Source organism: Choristoneura fumiferana, chromosome 20, assembly GCF_025370935.1.
Source record: "Choristoneura fumiferana chromosome 20, NRCan_CFum_1, whole genome shotgun sequence".
Lineage (NCBI taxonomy): Eukaryota > Metazoa > Arthropoda > Insecta > Lepidoptera > Tortricidae > Choristoneura > Choristoneura fumiferana.
Genome location: NC_133491.1, coordinates 11,956,496 through 11,980,672, shown reverse-complemented (window position 1 = coordinate 11,980,672; position 24,177 = coordinate 11,956,496). Strand labels below are relative to the sequence as shown.

The 24,177-nt window shown below is 38.5% G+C and overlaps 2 protein-coding genes across 2 annotated transcripts in view; one reads left to right on the top strand and one right to left on the bottom strand.

The window, feature by feature from the left end:
- The first annotated feature begins 241 nt into the window (after positions 1-241).
- Positions 242-4,416, top strand: natalisin. The gene is made up of 2 exons (XM_074103091.1): positions 242-305; positions 2,767-4,416. Exon 2 carries the CDS (start codon positions 2,778-2,780, stop codon positions 4,266-4,268), a length of 1,491 nt encoding a protein of 496 aa, XP_073959192.1. The 5' UTR covers positions 242-305; positions 2,767-2,777; the 3' UTR covers positions 4,269-4,416.
- A 774-nt stretch (positions 4,417-5,190) lies between these two features.
- LOC141439227 (rho guanine nucleotide exchange factor 17) overlaps positions 5,191-24,177 on the bottom strand; it is a 166,097-nt gene continuing 147,110 nt past the window's right edge. The window contains 18 exon segments of the mRNA XM_074103430.1: positions 5,191-6,355; positions 6,557-6,727; positions 7,770-7,947; positions 8,234-8,370; positions 8,782-8,849; positions 9,175-9,355; positions 9,829-9,843; positions 10,218-10,477; positions 10,967-11,059; positions 11,177-11,337; positions 11,959-12,089; positions 12,546-12,637; positions 12,793-13,015; positions 13,142-13,233; positions 13,325-13,631; positions 13,634-13,636; positions 14,343-14,571; positions 16,233-16,415. Coding sequence (XP_073959531.1) covers positions 6,066-6,355; positions 6,557-6,727; positions 7,770-7,947; positions 8,234-8,370; positions 8,782-8,849; positions 9,175-9,355; positions 9,829-9,843; positions 10,218-10,477; positions 10,967-11,059; positions 11,177-11,337; positions 11,959-12,089; positions 12,546-12,637; positions 12,793-13,015; positions 13,142-13,233; positions 13,325-13,631; positions 13,634-13,636; positions 14,343-14,571; positions 16,233-16,415 — 2,814 coding nt within the window. The 3' untranslated portion in view covers positions 5,191-6,065.

Genomic DNA, 24,177 nt, shown 5'->3' with positions numbered 1-24,177 from the left:
AGCATAGTTTAATAAAAATCCACACAAAATGGAACCATCAGCTTAAAAACAAAAGCCGCCTACTCTTAGCCACTTTACTCCGTCCAGTATACATTACAAATGTTTAATCAAATAACGGTCACACTGCCTCTAGAGAAATAAACTAGAAAACAGTAAAACAAATGAAATCCGTTGTGACAGCCCCTGGGACTTTTGCTTCCTTTATAAAAGCCGTACAAAGCCCACAGATTCTTAGAAGCAAAGAAGAAGTGGTAGGAGCCGTACGTGACTATGGTCCTCCGTTTTTGACGAATTTGTGAAGGCATGTGAGTATTTTCACTATAGACTTTTACATTTTTAGAAAAAGAAGCTTGTCTGTTCCGCAGGTGACTAGGGCTGGCTCTTTCCTCGGTCAATATTTATTTCTAATTCTGATAGTTAAAAAAATATATATAACAAAAAATTTAACCGACCACAAAAACCACGAAAATCATTTTCTATCAGTCTGAAGTCGGTGCCTCACCACGAGCCAGCAGGAGTGGACCTATAGTCGTATACCTCACCTACATAGTACTACACATACTATACGAGCATATTGGGCTTCAATCACTCCTGCTCGCTCGCGCTGAGGCACCGACTTCAGACTGGTAGAAAATAATTTTAATGGGTTTTTGTAGTCGGTTCCATTTTTTTTTCACGCTTTTTAGTGTATAGATCTAAGATACAATAGTTTAATGTCAACTGCTCGTCACCTTTTACGAAAAATTGCTTTTTCCGATGCAGAGACATTCATTATTGAGGAGTCCTGGTGCTTCATTACCCGTTCCGTTTCACCATTGCATTACGATGAACTTAAATTGCTTAGCAACTGTGTTAAAGTAATTGAAATTCAACCCGTGAAGTACTTGTTATTAGTCTTAGTAAATACTTGGTAGTAGTCAAATGTGGTCTTCACCATCAGTTCCACTTTATCAAATGACGATTTTCAAGAGCAAATGCACAAATTACTACTAAATATATCGAAATTACCATAGGCGTCCTGACAATATTTGAAGATTTCCCTCGATTTCCTTAGGATCCAATCATCAGATCCTGATTTGGTTCTTATGGGACCTAATGAAATAGTAGGCGAACGAAAAAAATTTTTTTTTCATATCGGTTCATAAAATGACGGAGTTCTGAGGTAACAAACATAAAAAAAATACAACCGAATTGATATCCACCTCCTTGTTTTGAAGTCGGTTAAAAATTGGGTAAAAAATTATTAGGTAGATTCTTTTTACTATCAGTTAGGTTATCTGGTTATTTGAAAATATTGGACGGGTATTTTTAGGATTCCGTACTCCAAGGGCAAAAACGGAAACCCTATTACTAAGGCTTCGCTGTCCATCCGTCCGTCTGTCACCAGGCTGTACCTCATGAACCGTGATAGTTAGACAAATGGAATTTTCACAGATTATGTACAACGGTGGGAGCTATAAAAACAGAATAAAATAAACATTTAAGGGGCCTCCAAACAACAAACGTAATTTTTTGCCGTTTTTTGCTCGATATAAACACGGCAACAGGTGGACGTTTGAAATATAATAATAGAATATTTAGTCGTATATTCACTTTCAAAGTAAATAATTAAATCACACACACACACACACACACACAAACATCACGCCTGTATTCCCAAATGGAAATGGGTGGATAATTAAATCAAAATAATATTTATTTAAGAGGGGCTCTAATATAACAAACATGTTTTTTGTCTAATGTCTAATGTTGTATTTGTAGATGATGGTACAGAACTCTTCGCGCGCGAATCCGATTCGCACTTGGCCGGATTTTCCTTTTGTCAAACAAACAAATGACAAAGATGAAAAACACGCGGCACTTTTAGCTGGCTTCATCTTCATAATTTTTTGTTTGATTGAATTTTTTGTTTGATCATGTACCTTATGGCATTTGATTGACTTCGCCGCCACGTCAAATACAAAAGACATCACCCAATACGCCAGGCTTCTATATTGTAATGTCTAAAATTAACCTTAACACAATTTAACGAAGGTTGCTTTTGCATTGAAGTATGGATGTATGTTTATTTCAGACGTTGGCGTCGAAAAGGTTAAGAACACTATTGTAGTTTTACTTTTACTTAATATTCATGGGTGCCGAGGTGGAGGGGTGCAAGGGAGTGCGCTAGGGGCGTAAAAGAAAATAAATAACTAACTAGATACAGAATGAAAATTAAAATTATAAATGCACCTCCCTATATGCAGATAACAAGATGCAATGCACCCTTAAAATAATCCTGCCGGCGCCTATGGCAATATAATTTGTTTTGAAAAAAAAAACTGCTTACTGCCAAGTTTCTTTAATTAGTCAGCCTCGCCCATAAGAGATCTGTATCACCATTATTCACCAGCTGTGGCCAGAAAGCAGCTTATTATTTTTTTCAGGTCAAATTTCTTCTTTACCTGCACTTCGTAGTTCTTGGCCATTTCATTAATAATAGAGCAGATTCCACCTGTGTAAAGTGTATTGATTACGTTCTTGATTTTTTTAGCTTACTCTCTTAAATGCACTTTTGTGAGCTATCCTATAGCCTCCTAAGTCCCCGCGTACAAAATTTTGCACATAATGTCCAATCAAATGTCAACTTTTTTTGATTGTCATTAAGTTTAAAATTCTGGCATTAAACATTTGACGCCCGGTATCAGGTCAGGAGGTTAAAAGACTTCCAAAATTAAAAGAACTTTGAGAATTTGTATTCTAAGTAATCTTTTTTTTTTGTTTCAGCTACTAACAAAATGCGTAAACGAGTATACGTTTTTACTATTCTCTTGTTAATTTTGTCGACCAACGTCGCTTTTGGTGATGGTAACAAGACAAAATTAACAAAAGTCATCCACAAAGGAAAAGATAGCGAGCGCATCAAAAGATCATCTACCTACGATGATGATTCCAACCAGTTTTGGGCTAACAGAGGGAAGAGACAAGCTAGTTACAAAGATTTAATTAAAAACGATCTTGGCATGGAAGAAAACAGGAAATTTCTTATATTGGATAATAAAATGAAAAACGATCCACCATTCTGGGGAAACAGAGGGAGGCGTTCCTCGGAAGAGACAGCTGATTCACCTTACGCTGATATTTTTTCTGCCAATAATGATTACTATAATTTTAGAACAGCGCAAAAGCTGAGTGACTATCCAAACTTGAAGGATAGACGGGAAGACACTGCTCCTTTTTGGGGCGCTCGAGGAAGGCGTAATTCTGAAGAAATCCTAGATGACAATGACATAGCTGGACCTTTCTGGAGTAGCAGGGGCAGGAGACAGGACGAAGATCCATTTTGGGGAAGTAGAGGTCGCAGGGAAAGTGACCAGCCATTTTGGGGAAACCGGGGTAGACGGGACGACGACCCTTTTTGGGGGGCTCGAGGGAGGCGTGAAGAGGATGAACCTTTCTGGGGGAATCGAGGCAGGAGACACGATGAAGATCCTTTTTGGGGTAACCGTGGCAAGAAAGATGATGATACCTCTGAACTATTTTGGGGAAACAGAGGAAGGCGCAAGGAAGATTTAAAGGAATCTATCATTGAGGCAATCAGTAAGGTAGAAAGCGATATAAATAGCCTTTCAAGACTCAAAAAGAGTAATGGTGGGGATGAAAGTAGACCGTTTTGGACAAACAGAGGACGAGATAGTCAATTGAAACATCTTTTCGATGGTTCCAGAATTAAAAGTTCAAATACGTTTGTTCCATTTAAAAGTGCTTTTGAACTAAATGCGGCACCGTCAGTTTCCAGTACGATTATGGATGACAGAATATATGCTGATGAGCCTCATTATATTCTTGTGGACAGAAGCAGTCGTGCTTCTGCAGAACTTGATCCATTTTTCATTTCTAGAGGCAAGAAAAAAAATTGGCTTAAAACAGCGAGAGGACGGCGTGGTGCAATCGAAGAAATTGTAAAGTCTGTACGAAATGATCCTTATTATATTGCACGAGGCAAAAAAGATATATCTGATAATCCAGTTGTTAATTCAACGCATGAGGAACTCCTTAAGGCTAAAGAACTCATTTGTGCAACTATTAAATTAATGCAAATGAAAAATGAAAATACCAACGTGAAAAGAGAGATAAATGAGAACGATAGGGACAGAAGAAATATTTTAAAGAAATTGGCGGCTCAGTTGCAGAATGATCCGTACTTTGTAAGCAGAGGCAAGAAAAATGAGATAGATGAAAATGGTATCGAAGAATTTGTTAGTCAAGTTACTGCTATGTGTCACTAAAGTTTATAATATAAATACTTAGACTCCTATTGACATAAGTTATACCAAATAAAATGAACAAAAAAAAACAAGTAATGTATAAGTACCTAAAGTTGTAAATTTTCACAAAAGATCTATGTAACGAGAAATTATAAAATTTTATTGCTTTTTTTGTGATTTGGTTTGAATAATTAACGTTAGCCCTTTTCCCCAAATAGACAAGGAAGTATATTTTGAAAAGGCAAGTCCAACGATTGCCTAATACATGACCTGTGCTTCCAGATACCAGCTGTGCTGTCCTCCTGACTACCTCGCATTGAACAAATAACACGTCCTCAAGACTTGGGCCATTATTAACACCTTATCTTACCTTACTTAACCTTATCTTAACTTTACGGCTTAGGGCGCTTTCTTGCCAGTGGAACAAGGGTTTTGGAGGTTCAGATCCTATCTCCAATCTCAGCAGACCTACAGTTTTATATTTTCACATATGGGTCCACTGGGAATACGATAATCTGTTAATAGTATTCTGATGGCCCGGCAAGGATCATCTCCGCATTAGAGAACTCCCGAATAGTTAATGGCATACTAATACTGAAACTTGGAACAGATCTGCAAGTATAGTCAATAGAAAGTAGGGACAGCCAAATAAGCTTGTTTTAAAAATGTCTTGCATACTTAGCCTATCTCCGGGCACAGAGGTTTCCACTCTGAATGAAAAAGCTTGGAGTGTAGTTACCACGTGGGTTCGGTGAAGATTGGGATCTTGACACACACCATTGAACTATTTCGCAAGTGCATCCATATCCAGATTTCCTCACTGTTTTCTCCCACGTGCAGTTAGCGCAGCTCATGCTACCTATACTTTTCAAAAGGCGTCGAACCGCTTCGTGCAAACCGCGTCAGCTAGCGTAGGCCCTTGGGTGTTCAAAATAAAAATCAGTTTAGTGTGGCTTTCTTTTATTACTGCAATATCATAATATAGGATACGTTCAGACATCCTATTTTATTAAATTTGCTCTCAATAGATAACGTCAATGATTTTTGAGCAATCATCACAAAATTATCAATTCATGTGGCATATTCCTTAATATCTTTAAGAATTTTCATTTAATATTTTTCGTGTGGTAAAAAATTTAGTAAAACATTTAAAATTGGTGGTTATCACTTACGTTTCTGCTATTCAAGTAACATCACCGAAATTAATACTTTTAAGCGGATCGTCTAATTTAATTTGGTTCACGAAATCACATCTATTGAACATTCACAACTTGACTGATATGCTATTTGTGTAAACAACTCTAAAACACTTCAATTAGATATTATAAAATGTCCATAATAAGGTACTTAACAGGTCATATCATTTAATCAACATGCGTCAACACGATTCCGTATAATAATACTGTTAATTGTTATACCTTTCAGAATTTCGATTATTTGGTATCCTAATAAGTATGGCCGCGGGGTGATAATGACATTTAATGCCTTAATTAATCGTTAATAATCTCAAAATCCTACATTAACCCACGCTCGCAAGCGCAACACATTTTTAACGTTTAATAATATATTTTATTTCATTAGATTAGCGTACATCGATCTAAATTAAAAGCTGGAATAATAACATTCGAAAACATTTTAAACAACATTAGGCTCTTTATTCAGTGTCTTCGAGACATTAAAATCACATTCGAAAACACAAATAAAACGTCAATTCCAAAGTCTCCGAGTCGCCATCTAGCGCGTTCGGAGAGACCAAGAGCGCGCCATTTATCGTCGGCCTTGATCATAACTGTTAACCCTGTAGGCCTTAAAATTCTTTCAGACTCTCCACAGAAGGAGATGATTGGTGGAGTCCTCTCTCCCTGCGTCTTCCGTCATGCTCGAACTCCTAAAGTCCTCGTAGCCATCTCCACCCGATATAATCAAGGTTTCCTTATTTGTTTGCGTGGTTTCTGCCTGTTTTTGAAGTTTATCGATATTGACTGATCGTCTGGTCAAAGCTTTCGTTTTGAGGGTCGTCTGCGTTGGTTTTGCTGGCTGTTTCTGAGGTGCTGGGTTTTCTACTATGGTCAGGAATCTAACGTGACCGGTATGTCCGTAGGTTACACCTGGAATCATGATATTTATGGGTGAATAATATGCGCGACAACTTTTGACTAGGTAAATTAGATTGATAGGTAGGTATCTACATATACTGTCCTCCATTCTTCCATCATGGCATCCACCGTGAGTCCGCGGCTTTAACCAGGTCATCCCCCTTAATCTTAGTTACACTCAACCTGCAAACTCAAGTGCCTAAGTGTACCAACCTGTAAGAGTAGGCACAGTGAACACGCCAGTGCGAGTATTAGGAGAATTGTGAAGCGGTGCCGTGAGCAGCACTCCAGCGCTCGTTCCAACCCAGAGAGTGTCGCGGTGCGCCAGCAGAGCAGTCACGCGAAGACACGCTGCCTTGTGCTGGCGGATTATGTCGTCGCAACCTGGAAGAAAAACGGTAACATAAACTGTTGGACATAGACCCCAAAGACCTCCAGTTGCTTCGATCGGAAGCGGCCTGCATACACCGTGAACCTTTAACCCGAGACTTTATTGTCTAACGCACTTGGAACTACTATCATTTTCACCACTTCTTTCTGTCACATGGTATAAGATGAGGATACAAAGAGATGGTGAATGCGATTGCGAGTGCCAGAGCCTACAGGTCAGCCATCCATATCGGCGGTGAACGTCCTACGCTGCGCTTGCTTTATGATTATGTCAATTTTATTTTTATTACCTTGCCCTGTTTAAATATTTATGTTTGTTTAGGTCAAATCTTGGAAGCTAAATTTGACCCACTTCCGGTGGTCCGATTAACTTGAAATTTGGCATACTTATGTAAATCTGGTGACAACATAATAATCCGGTAGTGAAATCTTGGCAGACCGGCCAGGATCGTCTCCGCAAAACGGAACTCCCCAACGGTTAATGGAATCGACTTGAAATTTGGTACGGAAATGTAGCTTGGATGAAAATGCAAGAACAGTCAACGAAAAGTACATTCAGCAAAAAAGCTTGTATTAAAAATGTAATTTTTAACAAAAACTTATTTGAGTTCGATGTGTGTGTTACTGTCCATACGTTAGTCTGCAGGTGGTAGGACCTTGTGCAAGGTTTCACCATCTTGCTCGCTAATCCTGCCGTGAAGCAGCAGTGCTTGCACTGTTGTGTTTCGGCGTGGAGAGTAAGACAGCCGGTGAAATTCCTGGCACGTGAGGTATCCCATCTTAGGCCTCTAGGTTGGCAACGCGTCTGCAATACCCCTGGTGTTGCAGTTGTTTATGGGCGGTGGTGATCTCTTACCATCAGGAGACCCACTTGCTCGTTTTCCATCCAGCCGAATAAAAAAAATGTAAATATTTCTTTCAAATTGAGGTTGACCATAGCTCTCTCGTTGCGTGACTTGAGTACTTATCTAAGAGGACAACAGTCAAGGACCACGTCTCAGAGCCATATCATTCCTCTAAATCGAAGTAGAATTACCGTGTAGCATCTTAGTGACTTGCGGTGTTATGTTGATCTCAGCCAATTGCTCCCTCGTGGAAGCATTATAGCATCGCAGCTGTGCGGCGTTGTGCAGCGACAGCCATATGGACCCCCCAGCCACTGCCATGTGGCTGATCGGTTTTGTTTCTGAACTTATTTGGAATGTTTCGTCCACCTGAAATAGGCAAGACAGGTTGCATTTAGTATCGTTCTCTGTTAAACGGCGTATCATAGAGAGAGAAGACAAATCAGACAAGTGCGAGTGAACTTTGCGAACAGAGGGTTCCGTACGATGAAATATTTTAATAATGTTTGTTTTTAAATTATGATCTCCCCGCTTTTTTCGGTTTTTTTTTCTCCAGCAACCGGCATCGTCAATAAATTAAACTTACATTTTAACCATCAATTCTCCCCATCTATTGTATCCCCTATCGTCTAACGTGCAACACTACAATACTAACCTGCAACGTGTGCGGGTTTATGATCTTGATAGAAGAGTGCGTGGCGCACCAGAGCTTGCCGCCTGAGAGCAGCATGCTACTGACAGGGGTACTGCCTGTGCCAACCGGAATCGTCGAACGCTCGGTCCAAGAACTATCTGGAAAGCAGAAGATCAACATATTCATCATTCGGAATATTGCGGTTTGTAGACTACGCCACCTTTTCCAAGACGATTAATATTTAAACAAGCAGTTGTGAATGTACTCGTAACTTATTAAAGTACAAATGCACAATTCACAGGAAGATGTTGTACTTAGTGTTACACTACCTCTACATTGAAAATTCCTAATACATTAACTAGGTAAGGAGTAATGGCGGATTTATTAGTGTCCCTTGTGGTAAACTTAACAAACTATATAATTAGTCTGGAAGTATGTTAGGATAAAGTAGCTGGTATTAGGTTAGATGGAAGCTAACAAGACCATATTTGAACACAAGAAAGTGGTTAGTTCGTTATTGAATATGTATTATAGTTACCTACAATTAGGCACAGAAAATAGAAACTTACCTATATCTCTGCAGTAAACCACCAGGTCACCGTTTCCGAGCGCAACGAATACCTTTCCTTCCATGTACCTAAAATGGATGAACAAGAAAATGGTTTGAAAGCAATCACTTTTACATTACACTCCAGATAGCAATATGCAAATTTAAGAAGACATACTGTCGTTAGAATTAAGGATTCAAGAATATAGTACGCAACATACATTACAAGTAGAGTGAAAATATCGATCACCTCAACATGTCACAATTTAACCCAAATTATGTATTAAGTGACTCTCCCAATACTAAGTTCACTGGGGTTTCAGCAATGGGAGCTCAACTAAGTCTCATATTTTTCTTTTTTATCAATATAAAATTCTCCTTTTTTGTTTCAAGCTACCTACTGAGGTATACTTACACAATGGAATGAACTCCTGAGTTGTGCTGTAGCTTAACCTTGTTCTTCTTTATTCTAATGTTGTCCAGGCAGTTATAGACGTGGATGCAGCCGTCTTCCGTACCCAACCACATGGTCGGCTGGTTGGCAGATGACCCACTATCCTCTGAAGACTGGCGACTCGCTGGTGATGAGAGGGTCCCTGGGAGTAGTGGAAGCTCTTATGTAATAACTCTTTTTTGCATCTTAATTTCTTCAAATCTAGTTTGCAACTCGTATTTGACAGATCGATGACCGTAGATTATCAATCAGTGTTTCTCGTTGGCTGTACTGTTTGGTAATTAACTGCTTCAGGACTTTATGTATGTCTCATAATGACCACAGGAATCAATTCAAGTAGGTAGCCAAGGAATTGTTAAATTGTATGGAATAAAGAACTTATTGTTTAAAAAGTTCAAGCATAATTTGTTTAAGAATTACAAATCTGGTGAATTAAAAAGATGCTGTTACTTTCAAAGAACTTTTCAAAATGAATGAAATAGGTCCGAGAAATTGTGACAAATATTTTTAATAATTGCGTTAAGAGTAAAATATTAAGTATAAGATATCTTACAACTAATTTTAGGACTGAGGTAATGTAATAAAATTCATGCAAAAGTGCTTAAAATGTCATACCCAATATAGAACGCCCTGTTTTTGAAAGCCGATGCGTAGAAAGGTTTTATAAGGTTAAGTAGGTTATGTAAAGAAGGAGAAACAATAATTAAATATCGAAAAATACGACGGAATATCTCAACTTCTACATAAAATGGAAACGTGTGAAAAAGAAGTTACTCTACTGGAATTAAAAGGCATAATCAGTAATAACAATAAAAGACTAGACATACATAATCTGACTATCGTTAGGTTCTACATAGAAGAGATTTTCAATAAAGACAACTTTAAATACATACTTCAAAACATGTAGAATAGATCCTAAGGTAATTAATAAATTCTAAAAACATTTAGCGGAGATAAACAGTAAAAAACGAATGAAAAATACTTCAGAATAAAAAGGATCTCACCTGAAGTAATTCCCATCGCTTGTTTATCAACAGCTGGGTTAGAATTCGACTTCATCACAGGATGCACCGGCATGTTCTGGCCTGTGTGTGGTGTGCTCAGACTCTTGCTATGGTTAGGAGTGAGGGTAGTTCTATGGCTCAGGGAAGCAGTTAAACTGCTGTGAAGTCGGATATTAGCTGATTCGTGACTGCGTTCGGATTGTGCGTCCTGGTTTTCACTGGTCGATGAGCCGTCGTCGTCGTCATCGCTAGATGAGGAGCTGAAGACAAGTAATAACATTAAATGCAGATGTGAGGTATGCTGGTACATGCTCGGAGAAAACACGCCGAAGAAATAAATAGAAGTAAGGAACATAGAAGTAGAATTAGTATGCAACTAGTTTTGCTATAAAGCGATCCAGTCCATCCTTTGACAAGTTCGTACGTGACTCGGTAGAATTCTGTCGCAGGGAGCCTCTAGTCTTTATCAATTTTTTTTTTGATAAGTTTGACAAATGCTCACTGCAACAGAGCTCTACCAAGTGTTACATACGAACTCGTCAATGTGTAGTGTGTGGTTGAAAGGATAGTGTACCTACTCGTAATGTAATGGACATCGAAAACATTAGCCTATCTATTATGGAACTTGAAGCTTTTTAATTTAATATCAAAAAAATCTGCTCAATTGTTCCCTCTGGTAGTCTAACAGTATCTCCACAATTATTTCTATCATCTATAAAATCGGTTTGATGGTAATTTTTTTTAAGTACCTGTCCAGTCGAATATTCTTGCAGCTATCATCTGGGTCCGATATGCTGATGCCGGGTTTAACTGAACTGGTGCTGTTTAGTGAGCTCGTACTTCTGAAATACAATCCGTAGCGTATTAACCAGAAATTTTGACAGAAAACGTTCGTTGACTTAAGGATTCTAGCTCTTGTCAATACAATGAAACAAATATTGCTACGAAGTTCAACTCACGGTATGTCAACAGTCTGTTGTCTGGTAAGCGCAGGCGCAGGAGGAATGCAGGCGACGCATAAGATCCTCGCGTTGCATACTCCATTGCAGGACGTAACTTGCGGCTTCGGTGACAGTGTCAGTACGCACACTTGACCTACGTAACCGTCGCTGTTGCAGACCTAAAAATTAGAGAGTAAGATGGAATTTTAAAACCTGTTCAAATCAATTAACCTTCTTATTTTGAGAAGATGCATGTGGCCAGCAGAAGGCCATGTCTAGGCTGGAATGATGATGATGATTGTAAGTCATTACAAACTTTCATTTTCATTTTCACTTGTAACGTCAGTGTGTACGTTTGTTGTGGTTCGGAAATTTAACTAAGTAAATAAGTCTGGTAACAAAAAAATTGCGAAATTTTGGGGATCCGACCAAGATCGTTTTTGCATCAAACTCTTTAGTGGTTAATGGCACTGATTTGAAACTTGGTACTGAATTAGTATTTATGTAAACTCTTTATTGCACAAAAGAAAAAGAAAGAAAATACAATTGATAAACTTTAAGATACTTGTACAAAGGCGGAGTTATCCCTTTATGGGATCTCTACTAGTCAACTTGAATCAGTCTGGTCAGTTTTAATTATGTAGTTTGATGACAATGCAAGTAATCGTACAGGCAACAAAAAGAACAGTAAGAAAAAAAACTTAACAAATATTTCTTAAAGCTAAAAACGGAACAGAAAATATCTCTATGTCCTAGTTTTCTAATGATGATAACGCTGCAAAGGAAACACATTTTCTTACCCAAACGTCGGGCGACTGGCCTTTGGGCGGCAGCGTAGGCGCAGCGCACGTGAACTGTAAGCCCGCACGAGTCTTTCTTATCGGTACAGGAGACAGAAACTCCGGTGCAGGTCGTTCTTGTCCGTATACACCTGAAATTAAAGTAAATAGTACATTTATATTCATTTCGCAGTGTTGCACCTGAGCTAAGCTTATGAAACTTGGAAAATATGTGGAATAGATGTTGATGCATATTTGTGAAAAAAATAGTGATAGTCGAAAAAATATATGAAAAGGGGGACCCATATTTTTTTAAATATTATTGTTGGTCACAAAAATATTTGTACAAAATTTGAAATCCATCAATTGCATATTTTCGGAGAAAAATAAATAAAGCAGTTTTAGGGTTAATTTGCTGCCGTGACCTCCCTGGGAGCAGTGTTTATTTTGTGCGTAGTGTTATAAAAATCCTTAAAAGGAATCGTTTGTCCATCGTTTCAAACTCAAAACTTTGGGGCAATTTTTCAAGGGCTATCCTGCTATACTACCCTTTTATTATGTTGACAATTAGTTTGTACAAAACCAGTAAAATTGCTAGTTTAACTTACATAGTTTCTGTTTTGTTTCATTGATCAATTCCTCCCAACTGCTCCTCTTGTCTGTCTTTGGAAATATTATTGTAAGATTTTCTGGTCCAGTTCTGAAATATCAAATTGATTCTGTTACTTAAAATTCAACACATTAAAGTCAGCCAAATTATCTACTCATTTTACGTTTTAATCGTAAGTTAAAGTAAAGTGACAAATTCTTTACTCTAATTATTAGTGATCTAAATTGTATAAATTCAAAACTTACGTAGTATTTAAACTTATCTCCATATAACACAGCTGCGTATCACTATTCTGTCTCTCCGACAATTGCCTATTCATACTATGTAGCATATCTCTGACTATCTCTTCTAAATGTAAGTGGGGTGTGTGTAAGGCAGCCACTTTTTCAGAAATCAGAGTAAGAGTATTTACGTCTTGTGTCAACGTTTCCACTTCATTCATTATCCGCCTTAGATTTTCATCTTTTGCTGTAACATTAAAAATAATTTCACTTTCATTTACTCATTTTATGATAGTCTGGTGAAACTAAAGCAGTCTCTAATTTATATCATGTTTTTTCTTAATTACATTTACATTTAAATGTTTTGACATACCTTTAACAATATCAAGATCAGCCAATGATATCCTCATTAACATTTTGTACTTATTACCTTCCATCTGACTTGCTATATTACTTTGGTATGTTCTGCAATAGAAAACATAAATATTTATAAAACGAAGCACTGTTACGCTAGCACTACAAACATTTTTACTGCTGCTATATTAAAATTACTTACGGAATGGGTTTCTTCATAGTCCCTGTCCGTCTCTTCACACTCGTTATAAGCAGAATATCGTTAAATAGAAACAGGGCTCTATCTTTAATAGTGCCCTGCGCAGATAGCATGGAGACCGTCTCATGTCTTAAAAACATTCTCTCAGCTACAGCCAAATTAGATAGACCCTCGATCATTTGCTCTAGGTCTCTTAGCGTCTGTTGTTGCTGCTCCAGTTCTAAACTTTCTCTTTCTGTACAGTTTATTAGTTCTAGCAGTTCGTGAATTTCTTTTTGAGCCTCTAATAGCAGTTTGTGGTCGGGATGTGATGGTCTGGAAAATTTTGATTAGTAATAAAGTAGTGCAATATTCAGGAGCTAATATTATACTAGTTGCGAAATATGCTTCTAAATATATAAAAATTCGTGCTTCAGTAGTTAACGTACAGTAGTTAAATAAGTCCACCAACGAGATGGACGGATGACCTGGTTAAAGCCGCGGGCTCACTGTGGATGCAAGCCGCTGCCAACCGAAGCAACTGGAGGTCTATGGGGGAGGCCTATGTCCAACAGTGGACGTCCTACGGCTGAGATGATGATGATGATGACAGTAGTTAAAAAAAATCCTCCACGGTGTACTAATTCGACAACTAATTACAATTCGGTATTAAACATTTCAATAGATTCTAAGATACTTTGAACATGAAACTACCGTGAGACTCCGTATCCCACTAATATTATAAATATGAAAGTTTGTAAGCCTGTTTGTTTGTTTGATTCTTTGTTTGTTACTTCATCGTGTCTAAACCTCTGAACCGAATTAGATGAAATTCAGTATAGATTAAGTCACGGGGAAGGACATATTTTAGTTTTAATCCCAGAAAATTGCATAGTTCACACGGGATAGCGGATAATGACAAGTAGTGAAATGAAACGGATAACTCACTCGGTTTAGTTCGAGTTCGAGATGTCGAGACAATGTTTTGGACTAATTCGTAATCCTTCCTAAAATTTGACTATAAACTTATAAAATAGCTTACCTGTGTGCTTAATCAGCCTCTGTATCAGCAGCTTGTAACTCGGAAATTTCTGCACAGGTTTTATCAGCAAATTGTCCAGCGACCATTTTCCTTTATGGTCTCTCGCCATCCCCTCCAAGAACTTGGCGAAGCCTGGTCGTGACGCTGCCGCGGTTTTAATGGTTTCCTTGGCCTTCTTCAGATTGTTGATGAAGGACATGTATGTGTCCATCACCGCGGGCTTGGTGAACTGAAAATATATTTTTGATATTGAGCTTTATTTGGGACCGAAATGTTTAATATAATATATGGATATGGATATGGCAAACTCAGAAGTAGGTACCTAGTCGAATACCTTATTAGAAATAGAAACATTGTCAATTCAAGTATATATTAGTTGAGTAAACTCATATATAAATAACATTGTGACAAATCCTAACAAGTACAAAACTATAAATAGTACAAGAGGAGAGTTATAAAATAATGTATATTTGTAACAAGAACTTGGATAGGATTCAGTGAAACAAAACAAATATAAAGAAGTCATTGTACCCCTATAATTGTGACCTTAATGTGAATCCAAGCAACGTCTCGAAAGTAAGGCAGATATTATTAGGTTTACCGTAAATATAGCCAACAGGGAGCAAAGATAAAGGGTTGTTCGTAGTTTTGTGGGTTACATCGATCTAGCGGTCGTTGATACCGCACGAATAATTTATTTTACTGAGATGTGTTTTTCCCTATTGGCATAGTTTTAAACATTTTTTGTACGTAATCGCATAGTCACCCCTTGGGTAGCAAAGCCTCAGAAAAACTAAAGAAATAATAACTTAATAAAGTTTGATTCACGTAAACACAAATCAGCAAATATAAAAAAATATATTAATTAGTCAGATTGGCGTTAGTGAAAAATGTTGAAGGCTATTTGATTTGTAACATAATAAGTAACCCCTTTATTCATAAAACTTAACAAGCCTATGTTAACTAACAAATGCTTTGTCCCTTTCTAACAAATACAAATGTCGAAGTGACAGATAAGGACAAACGAATTTTAGCGGCATTTTAACTAAAATAGGTTTGATTGTCGTTTATGAATAAGGGGGTAAGACTTTAACTTTAAACAAACAATCACCCTGATAGAAATAGTTAACTTTAAAAGGTTTCAAAGCGGCAGTTTAGGAGTGAAAAATATTTTTACATACTACTTATAAAAGTATGTTAGTGTAGGTAATTACGCGATATACCAGTATTTTCCAGTAGTTTAGGTTAGGAAAATCACCGAAGAACAATAACAGTTTGAAGAATATGTAAGTTGAAGTAGTTAGGGATGGGTAGATCGCATCGCTCAAAGAACAGATAACCGTTGGAAGAGAAAGAAGCAAGCAAGGGAGAAGTTTCCGGCAACCAGTGCATTCAGGTGGCAAATTGTTTTTCATTGCGGCATTCTAAGGGGTAAGCCTTTGCACAGTCACCAGGGGGTCCAAACTGGCTCGCATATTTATTGGAAGTCCGAATGTAATGTTTATCAGAATGATCGTTTGTCATAACTCCTTTTTCTCTGAATCCAATAAATTGTTCAGAATTGTTATAAAACAAACCTAACCTTACCTATAGTTTTTTATAGGATGATCATTTTTTTTTTGAAAACTAAGGTTTCAGTGGGAAAAAAGTTATGACAAACGATGATTCCGATAAAAATTAACGGTATGATTAGGTAGAATGCGAACTTTGGCGCTCCGGTCACCAGGACCAATATCTAACACTACGAAGCGTGCATAAATATCTGATATGACTCTATTTCTACGCTAGGCTGGTGGGACGCGCTGGATATATTTGCAAGCTCAGATGTGTCTGATACTAATATCGATGCAGGCGAGAGCTAATGATGATAGGCATGAACTTGATACTCACAACTTCTAAGAACACATCGCCGATTTTCTGTTGCAGATCCCATGTCTCCAGTCTTCGTCGCAGTTGTTCTAAGAAGACCTGGTGCACGTTCAGGATCCCTGGCACCTGGTAGAAGATCTCGTCGACGAGGAACGCTTCCAGCAGCGTCGAGTGCTCGGGACTTTTGAGAGGCTGGAGGTATTTCTGAAATAATCAAAGAAAACGGGTTAATACGAGTATGTTAGTTAATTATCAGGGATATTTAACCTTTCTGGGGCGTGCAGTGAGGATATTATGCTGCTGGGTGTGGCGGGTGAGCTTGGGTGCAGCTACTAGCGCTGCCTACCCTCACTGCAGCAAGTCAAAATATCTTTATTTAGTTTAAGCTATAACAAGCACTTATAAATGTCAAAAAAATCTAGCACAGGTTCGGAAAAAACTCTGTCGAGAAGAATCCGGCAAGAAACTCAACGAGGTAAATATATAATTTAATCATATATACAATATCTATTATTAAATGATATCTATACATCACAAGTATTTAAAACAACTTCATTTTTAATATAGTAGATTCGCTATTTGAAGGGATCGCCAATGCGGATCGGAATTATTTCCAAATATCCCTGTCCATGATATAATCATTAATTTTATAATACGCCTTAGATATTAATGTCTTCTTGAGTATTTTCTTAAGAACGAAAAAAGAATTTTGAAATTCGGCCCACAATTGGCGGAGATATCGCGTGACAAACATAAAAAAAACATACAGACGAACCTCCTCCTTTTTCGAAGCCGGTTGTAAAGTTTACATGGATGGAATTTTCAAAGTTGTATTTCACCCCTTGATGTACGGAATCCTGCAAGTTATCAATTTGTGGCTAACCTATATGCGTCCCTCACGATCCTTTCATGAATAATCTCATTAAATAAGACCTTCTCTAATTATTGTAAATTTATTACCGTGCGGATTAGTTTAACGCTAGTGTCGGGTCAAAAGATTAACATAATGTCTCCTTTATTAATTCGGAGAGCGTTTCGTTGCGGTAATTAACGCCGTGATGTATTAATGAGCGATTAAATTTAATCTTTATGTGATAGTGCGACATTATGAGATGTTTTAATAGAACAGCGGTTGCTATGAGTAGCTGTGTTAGCACTAGATGGTAAGAAATTAATTAATGTTACGACACTTTTCATCCATCACTCCTTCAAATTTTATTTCAATAAGTATAAAAAGACAGCTAAAGTTTTTACGTAATTGTGTATTTATATTGCTAACAGCAACAAAAAAACAAGCCGTGGTGGCCCAGTGGTTTGACCTATCGCCTCTCAAGCAGAGGGTCGTGGGTTCAAACCCCGACTCGCACCTCTGAGTTTTTCAAAATTCATGTGCGGAATTACATTTGAAATTTACCACGAGCTTTGCGGTGAAGGAAAACATCGTGAGGAAACCTGCTCAAACCTGCGAAGCAATTCAATGGTGCGTGTGAAGTTCCCAATCCGCACTGGGCCCGCGTGGGAACTATGGCCCAAGCCCTCTTGTTCTGAGAGGAGGCCTGTGCCCAGCAGTGGGACGTATATAGGCTGGGATGATGATGATGAACAAAAACACAATCAATATAAATCGATCACATATACCTACTGCGTACATTTTGCTTAGAAAAAAAGCTCTGCTAACACTCGAATTTTAAAGAGACGACACCGGCACCGTAAAGCGTATTACTGTTGAAAGGAAAGAAAGAGAGAAAAAACATTTGTTGCCTCAAAACACACACAAAATCAAAGTTGACAATTGGTAGGACCTCGTGCAAGGTCCGCCCGGATTGCTACCACCATCTTGCTCGCTAATCCTGCCGTGAAGCAGCAGTGCACTATTGTGTTTCGGCGAGGAGAGTAAGACAGCCGGTGAAATTACTGGTACTTGAGGTATCCCATCTTAGGCCTCTAGGTTGGCAACGCATCTGAAATACCCCTGGTGTTGCAGATGTTTATAGGCGGTGCAATGGTGATCTCTTAACATCAGGAGACCCACTTGCTCGTTTGCCATACAGTGGAAAAAAATGAAAACTAAATACTTTATTAACTCGTACATGGTGAAATGTAATATAGTCCTAGAGAAGTAAATCATCTGCCTTAACACGATATTATCCTCCGATACTTTTGTATCGATAAATCATAACTTTGGCTTCATAACTTCATAACAAGATGTAAAGTGACCAAGTTGAGTTCGGAAGTGGGACACGGACATGTCCTGCAAGTTAAGACAGTTTGGTCACCCCTGTCGTAAAGAAAATTGAGTTTATGAGGAAATGTCACTGTGCTTGTGATGTATATTGATGCGTATAATGTTTATTAAGGATATTAAGGAATTGGGGATTTTACAAACCATTGATTTGCATTGGTTAGGTAAAGCTTGAGGTAAGTTTCAAATGTAATTTCACATATGAATTTCAGCTTGAAAGGTCATAGGTCAAACTACTAGGCCACCAAGCTTGTGTTTAAAGTTTTCCTGTAGTAGTAGTATTTGGGAACTTCCCGAGGAACTTAGCAAAACTCGGAAATTTCAATTCAACTGTCAAAATCAAAATCATTAAGTTTATTCTGTAAGTAGGCCGCAAAAGGCACTTTTTTACCCCCCGACGCAAAAAGAGACCGCTATGTGTGTCTGTCAGTCTGTCGCACCGTAGCTCTTAAACGGGTGGACCGATTTGAATGAGGTTTTTTCATTTGAAAGCAGGATTTCTTGCGTTGGTTCTTAGATATGTTTTATCAAAATTGATTCAGCCGTTTTTGAGATATTGAACTTTAAAGTGGCAATATCGGGGGTTGTCCAACTTTTTGTCGGTTAGGTTAGGTTAGATATGTTACGAGTACTTTTTGAAACTGCCCAGCGCTTTCGGAAAGACAATCATTGCGAATGCACTGAAAGAAACTTGGCAGAACTTCATTTTACAAGCTTTCCTTTAACGTGCAATGTATGTATATATAACTACTATGTATGTGCAGGCCTAATCTCGCAGTCTTTAAAAATAATACATCCTTTTATAATCCAATAGTTAGAATGTGAAGGGAGTACAACGACTTAGCCGCCGGTGCTCATGTAGACCTAGACATATTTGGTTCAAGACTTAATGTTTTTGTCAGCACATTCAGGATTGTCCTCAGTTCAGTTGTGTGAGGATACTAAGTATAATATAATAAATTTTGTTTGTTTAATTAAATGCATGTATAGTTTGTCTTGTATTTTTATAAATATTGATACTTTTCTTTTCTTTAAGTTTTAATTGTATCACTCTTTTCATGATGTGTACACATAGTTTGAATTGTAAATGATCTCTTGCCTTAATTATTCTCATTACTGTACCGCATGTTTACAATTTGTTTTGTGCGCCAAAGTTAATAAATAAATAAATAAACCGAATTTTGACCCACTTCCAGTGGTCAGATTGATTTGAAATACGACATACTTATGTAAATCTGGTGACAATACAATAATTTGGTATTGACATCCTGGGTGGTCTAGCCTGGCATTGACTTGAAATTTGGTATGGAAATGAAGTTTGGATGAAAGTGCAAGTATAGTCAACAAAAAGTACAGTCAGCAAAAAAGCTTGTAGGTATTAAAAATTTACCTATTTCTTTTCTATTTATTTTAAAACAAAAACAAAACAATACCGAATCTAATGATTCCGTACGAAGCCGTGGGCTAAAGCTGGTGTAAAAGAAAGGAAAGTAAAACGTGCCTGGCGGTCCCTGTAGCTACATATTGACAGGTAAATAACCAGGTAAACAAAACATGTGTGAGTTTTGTGGGGTATTTAAGAGCCAACGACGCCACATGGAGGGGGTGGTAGGGATTTATTACCGCGTGGAAGAGCGGAAAATTTTCAGGACTGGCAAGAAAAGTGGAAAATTTTACGAGGAAATTTATGAATTGAGAAACGCGTGGGGTATTTTCTGATTTACTCGTATGGTGAAAGAAACTTTGGTTGTAGGGCGGTTTTTTTTTTGGTGTTCTTTAAGCAAGGCTTTATTCCACTTGTAAATGATTGGTGTGTGTGAAGTTTTCCAAACCGTACTGGGTTTACGTGGGAAAGGGAACTACGACCCAATCCCTTTTATTCTGAGAGGAGATCTGTGCCCAGCAGTGGGACGTATATAGGCTGGGATGATAATGATAATGTTGATGAAATTAAGATATTTTGTATAGCCAAACAAGCACTAAAACACAGTAATCTGATTGACTTGACACAAAAACAAAACGAAACTGATCGATCATTGAGCGACGCGGTGATAATTTTCTGTTCATTGCGGGGTCGAGACGCTAGCCGCATAATGGTTGCATGGCAGCGTACGCAATGCACAGCGAAAACGCTAGTCTCAAAGCTCCGAGGATATCTTGCATAGGTATACGAAATGCGCATAAAAACACATAATATTATGCTCACGGTTATAATTCTAGAGCGAAGACAGTCAAAGGGTAGATACTGTTTTACTATCAACAATAAAATAATCGTCAGGTGCGAGTCGGACTCGCGCACGAAGGGTTCCGTACCATTATCGATACAAAATTAGACATTAGCATAAAACGGCAATAATCACGTTTAGTGTATGTGAGCCCCCCTTAAATATTTATTTTATTTTAATTTAATTATTTATTTTTAAAGTGAATATACACTAAATATTCTGTGAATATTTTATGCGTCACCTGTTACCATTAATACTGTCGAGCAAAAAACGACAATAAAATCACGTTTGCTGTATGGGAGTCCCCCTTAAATGTCTATTTTATTATGTTTTTAGTATTTGTTGTTATAGCGGCCACAATATTACATAATCTGTGAAAATTTCAAGTGTCTAGCTATTACGGCTCAGGGGTTAGAGACAGACTGACAGCGGAGTCTCAGTAATAGGGTCCCGTTGGCACCCTTTGGGTACGGAACCCTAAAAAGGGTGCTGTTACTTTAATGCCCGTGCATGTCGTTTATTTTTCAGACATATTCCTTCTTTTAAACCAGCTTTACCCCTGGTATGCTTAAAGGTCTCTACATACTACACCGTATAATACCATGACCATAAAAGACGTGTCAGGCAAAAATACATATCGTCGCTCGGCAGGCAAAAGTACTAAAGCGACACTTTGGGCTAAAATGAGTTATGCATATCACCAGAATCAGCGAATTTTTCTGCATCAAACTGTCTAGGTTTCAAAGTGATAGGAGCAAAATTTTACTTTTTTTTGGCGCTTTAGTCTTTCAAAAAACGCTTAAATTTGGGAAGCAAATCACTTAATGCAGCGTCACTTTCATTATTTTCACTTTAGTACTGTTACCTTTTTGCCATTTTTCGATTTACTGTCGTTCAGTCTTTTACCATTTTTCTAGTTTACAAATGTTGGACGTTTAGTATTTTGTGCAAAAAAAAAAAGAATATACCTTTGTCACTTTAGTAATTATGCCCTTCCCGAGTTGAAGTTTTATACACCTTTAGTCGTTTGGTTGTATTGATAAGAATTCATTTATAAGAAGTTAGCTATTTGTTCTTAAAAACTAAAACATACGTTTGGCATTTTAGCCATTTTAACATATACAAAAGCATACATTCAAATAGGATTAGCAAAAAAACTTCACGAAATATTATAGATTTGGTGAAATTAGTCATTACTCTTGACCTTTATCGTGTATTAAAAAAGCGTTTAATATATATACGTAGTAAAATATCATTGCAATTCGATGTTTGGTATATAGAAACATCATATTTTCTTAAGATTTATAACTTTATTTATAAATTATAATGATTATTATTCCTTAAAACTTAAAGTTATTTTTATGTTGCCAAAAAATAAAAGAAAATAGAATGCCAGTCACCCTCAATAGTAAATCAATTTAAAAATTTTGTAATTATAATTTGATCGCTACGATTCTGTTTGCATCGAATAAAGATGATGTTTGGCCCTAAGTATTTGAAATTTAGAGTAAGAAGTTTTAATTTGTTTTTATTCATGTTACATAAATAGCTTAAGTTTAGTCCAGAAGGCCCCCTCGAGTTGTCCCTGGCGCAAAGGTAGCCACCAAACTGGCCGCATTACCACGTTGAATGGCGATAGACAATCTTTGCACCAGGGTACGGATCCGCGCGGGCGTGAGCGTGAGACCCCCTCTGCGTAATTCGTCTTCCCACTTCCCGAATGTAAACAATAGCCTCAAACGCAAGAGGATCAATATAAAAGTTACTCAGTGCCGAATAATTCTCCCGTTTTTTGACCGCAAAACCCACCACGGATTGCCGCGGACTGTTCAGCTGAGGTGCGAGGCGGCGAAAGTACTGACGCACGTAACGTCCGACAGCAAACACTTCCCGTTCTGCCATGGGCACTAAAGTTAAGCCATCTGTCCTTTTGCTGTCGGTTCGACAGAGGACCGGAGGCTCCAGAACGCAGAGGATGTTGGCTTTGACTTTTGATACCGACTTCAGCCTGGCTAAATCCACCCTAGTGGCACACCCACCCACAAGTGCCAGAGCGTCTCTAGCCCCCACGTCATTCCAAACTCGTTATATCAGCGGAGCCCGAGGTAGCGACGCTATTAGGTGTCGAGCCGTCCACCTCGCCAGTGCACCATGCACAAACGGGGAATGAATGGTAAATCTTCATGAGAAATTTTAATTTTAAGAGACAAGGCCACTATAATAACTCCATGTGCTGATGCGAGCAAGACTGGCAAGCCCACATTCTCCACACGCCGCAAACTGAGACCAAACTTGAACATGGGACTTGGTTGAATAGTGACGGGCAGGCTTCCTCCAGGTCGCATTTTGTCCTTAAGACTATCGAGTCCAAAGTATATGAGGCCGGTGTGTGGGGGGCCGTTCGCGTGCTAATATCAGATGACTCGGTAGCACCTCCGGGTCTTGAGACGCTTGTGTTCTTGCGTACGAAGCATCCTCCCGCGTCCCGCACGTTAAATTTCCCTCGGGAGCCGGATCGGTCCATTCAAGCCTTTCCGGTAAACTTGGAGGATGTGGTGCGAGCACTAGGGTCATTCCATAATGGGTCACCCGTGGGCTTAGACGTAATTCGACCAGCTCATTTTCAGCTGGGTTTTGGCACACTGAGGGGGTGTGAGGTCACGATCCACAACACGCACTTTCGTCACGGAACCGGGAAATCCAGACTGTGTCGTCTTGAAGTAGGATCTCAAGAACGCGTCCAATACTGGCGAGAGGGATGTTCTGTTGGGCGAAGTGGAAAAATACATTCCCACCCTGTACCTTTTTTACACCAGGTCTATCATTCTCCTTCTAACCTTGTCTACGGCTATTCTCAAATTATTTCGCAGGTCGGTGCGCAGCAGGGAGATCAGCTTGGACCGCTTACCTTCAGTCTTGCTATTCATGAAGCACTGTCGTCTCGAAAATCACCTCTTAATATTTGGTATTTAGATGATGGCACCTAAGGAGCCTAAGGTCATAAAGCAGGACTTGGCTTTCCTTATTCCCCCCCCCCCCCCCCCCCTTGAGAGGTATAGGACAGAAGGCGAATATGGGACAGGTTTACTGCTGCTGACCCGCCTGTTCTCCTTCTTTAACTTCTTTAAGGTCTTTCTTCCTGGTCTCAAAGGGCTTTTACACGAGACCTTTACCCTCTTGGGTTCTTCTATTTTCCAAGAGGCCATTTCTAGTGCACTAGAGACCAGGAAGCGTCTATTTTGCTCGCCCAGGAACGTTTGAAGAGTATTAATACCCATCTCATCTTGACTCTGTTACGAATGTGTTTCGCAGTTCCAAAAGTAACCCATTTTTTGAAAACCACTCCAATGGTTGTGTTCGGGTAAAACTTCTTCTTTTGACGTCACGTTGAGAGATACAAAGGAGACTATATTGAACGTGTCCCTTGCGGATGAGCAATGGGTCCAAGCGTTCTTGCCCACATGTAACGGTGGTCTCGGTTTGGGCGTGCGGCGGATGT

Bases quoted from the DNA above. Each gene is read 5' to 3' on its own strand.
- natalisin (XM_074103091.1), top strand. From the start codon at position 2,778: ATGCGTAAACGAGTATACGTTTTTACTATTCTCTTGTTAATTTTGTCG.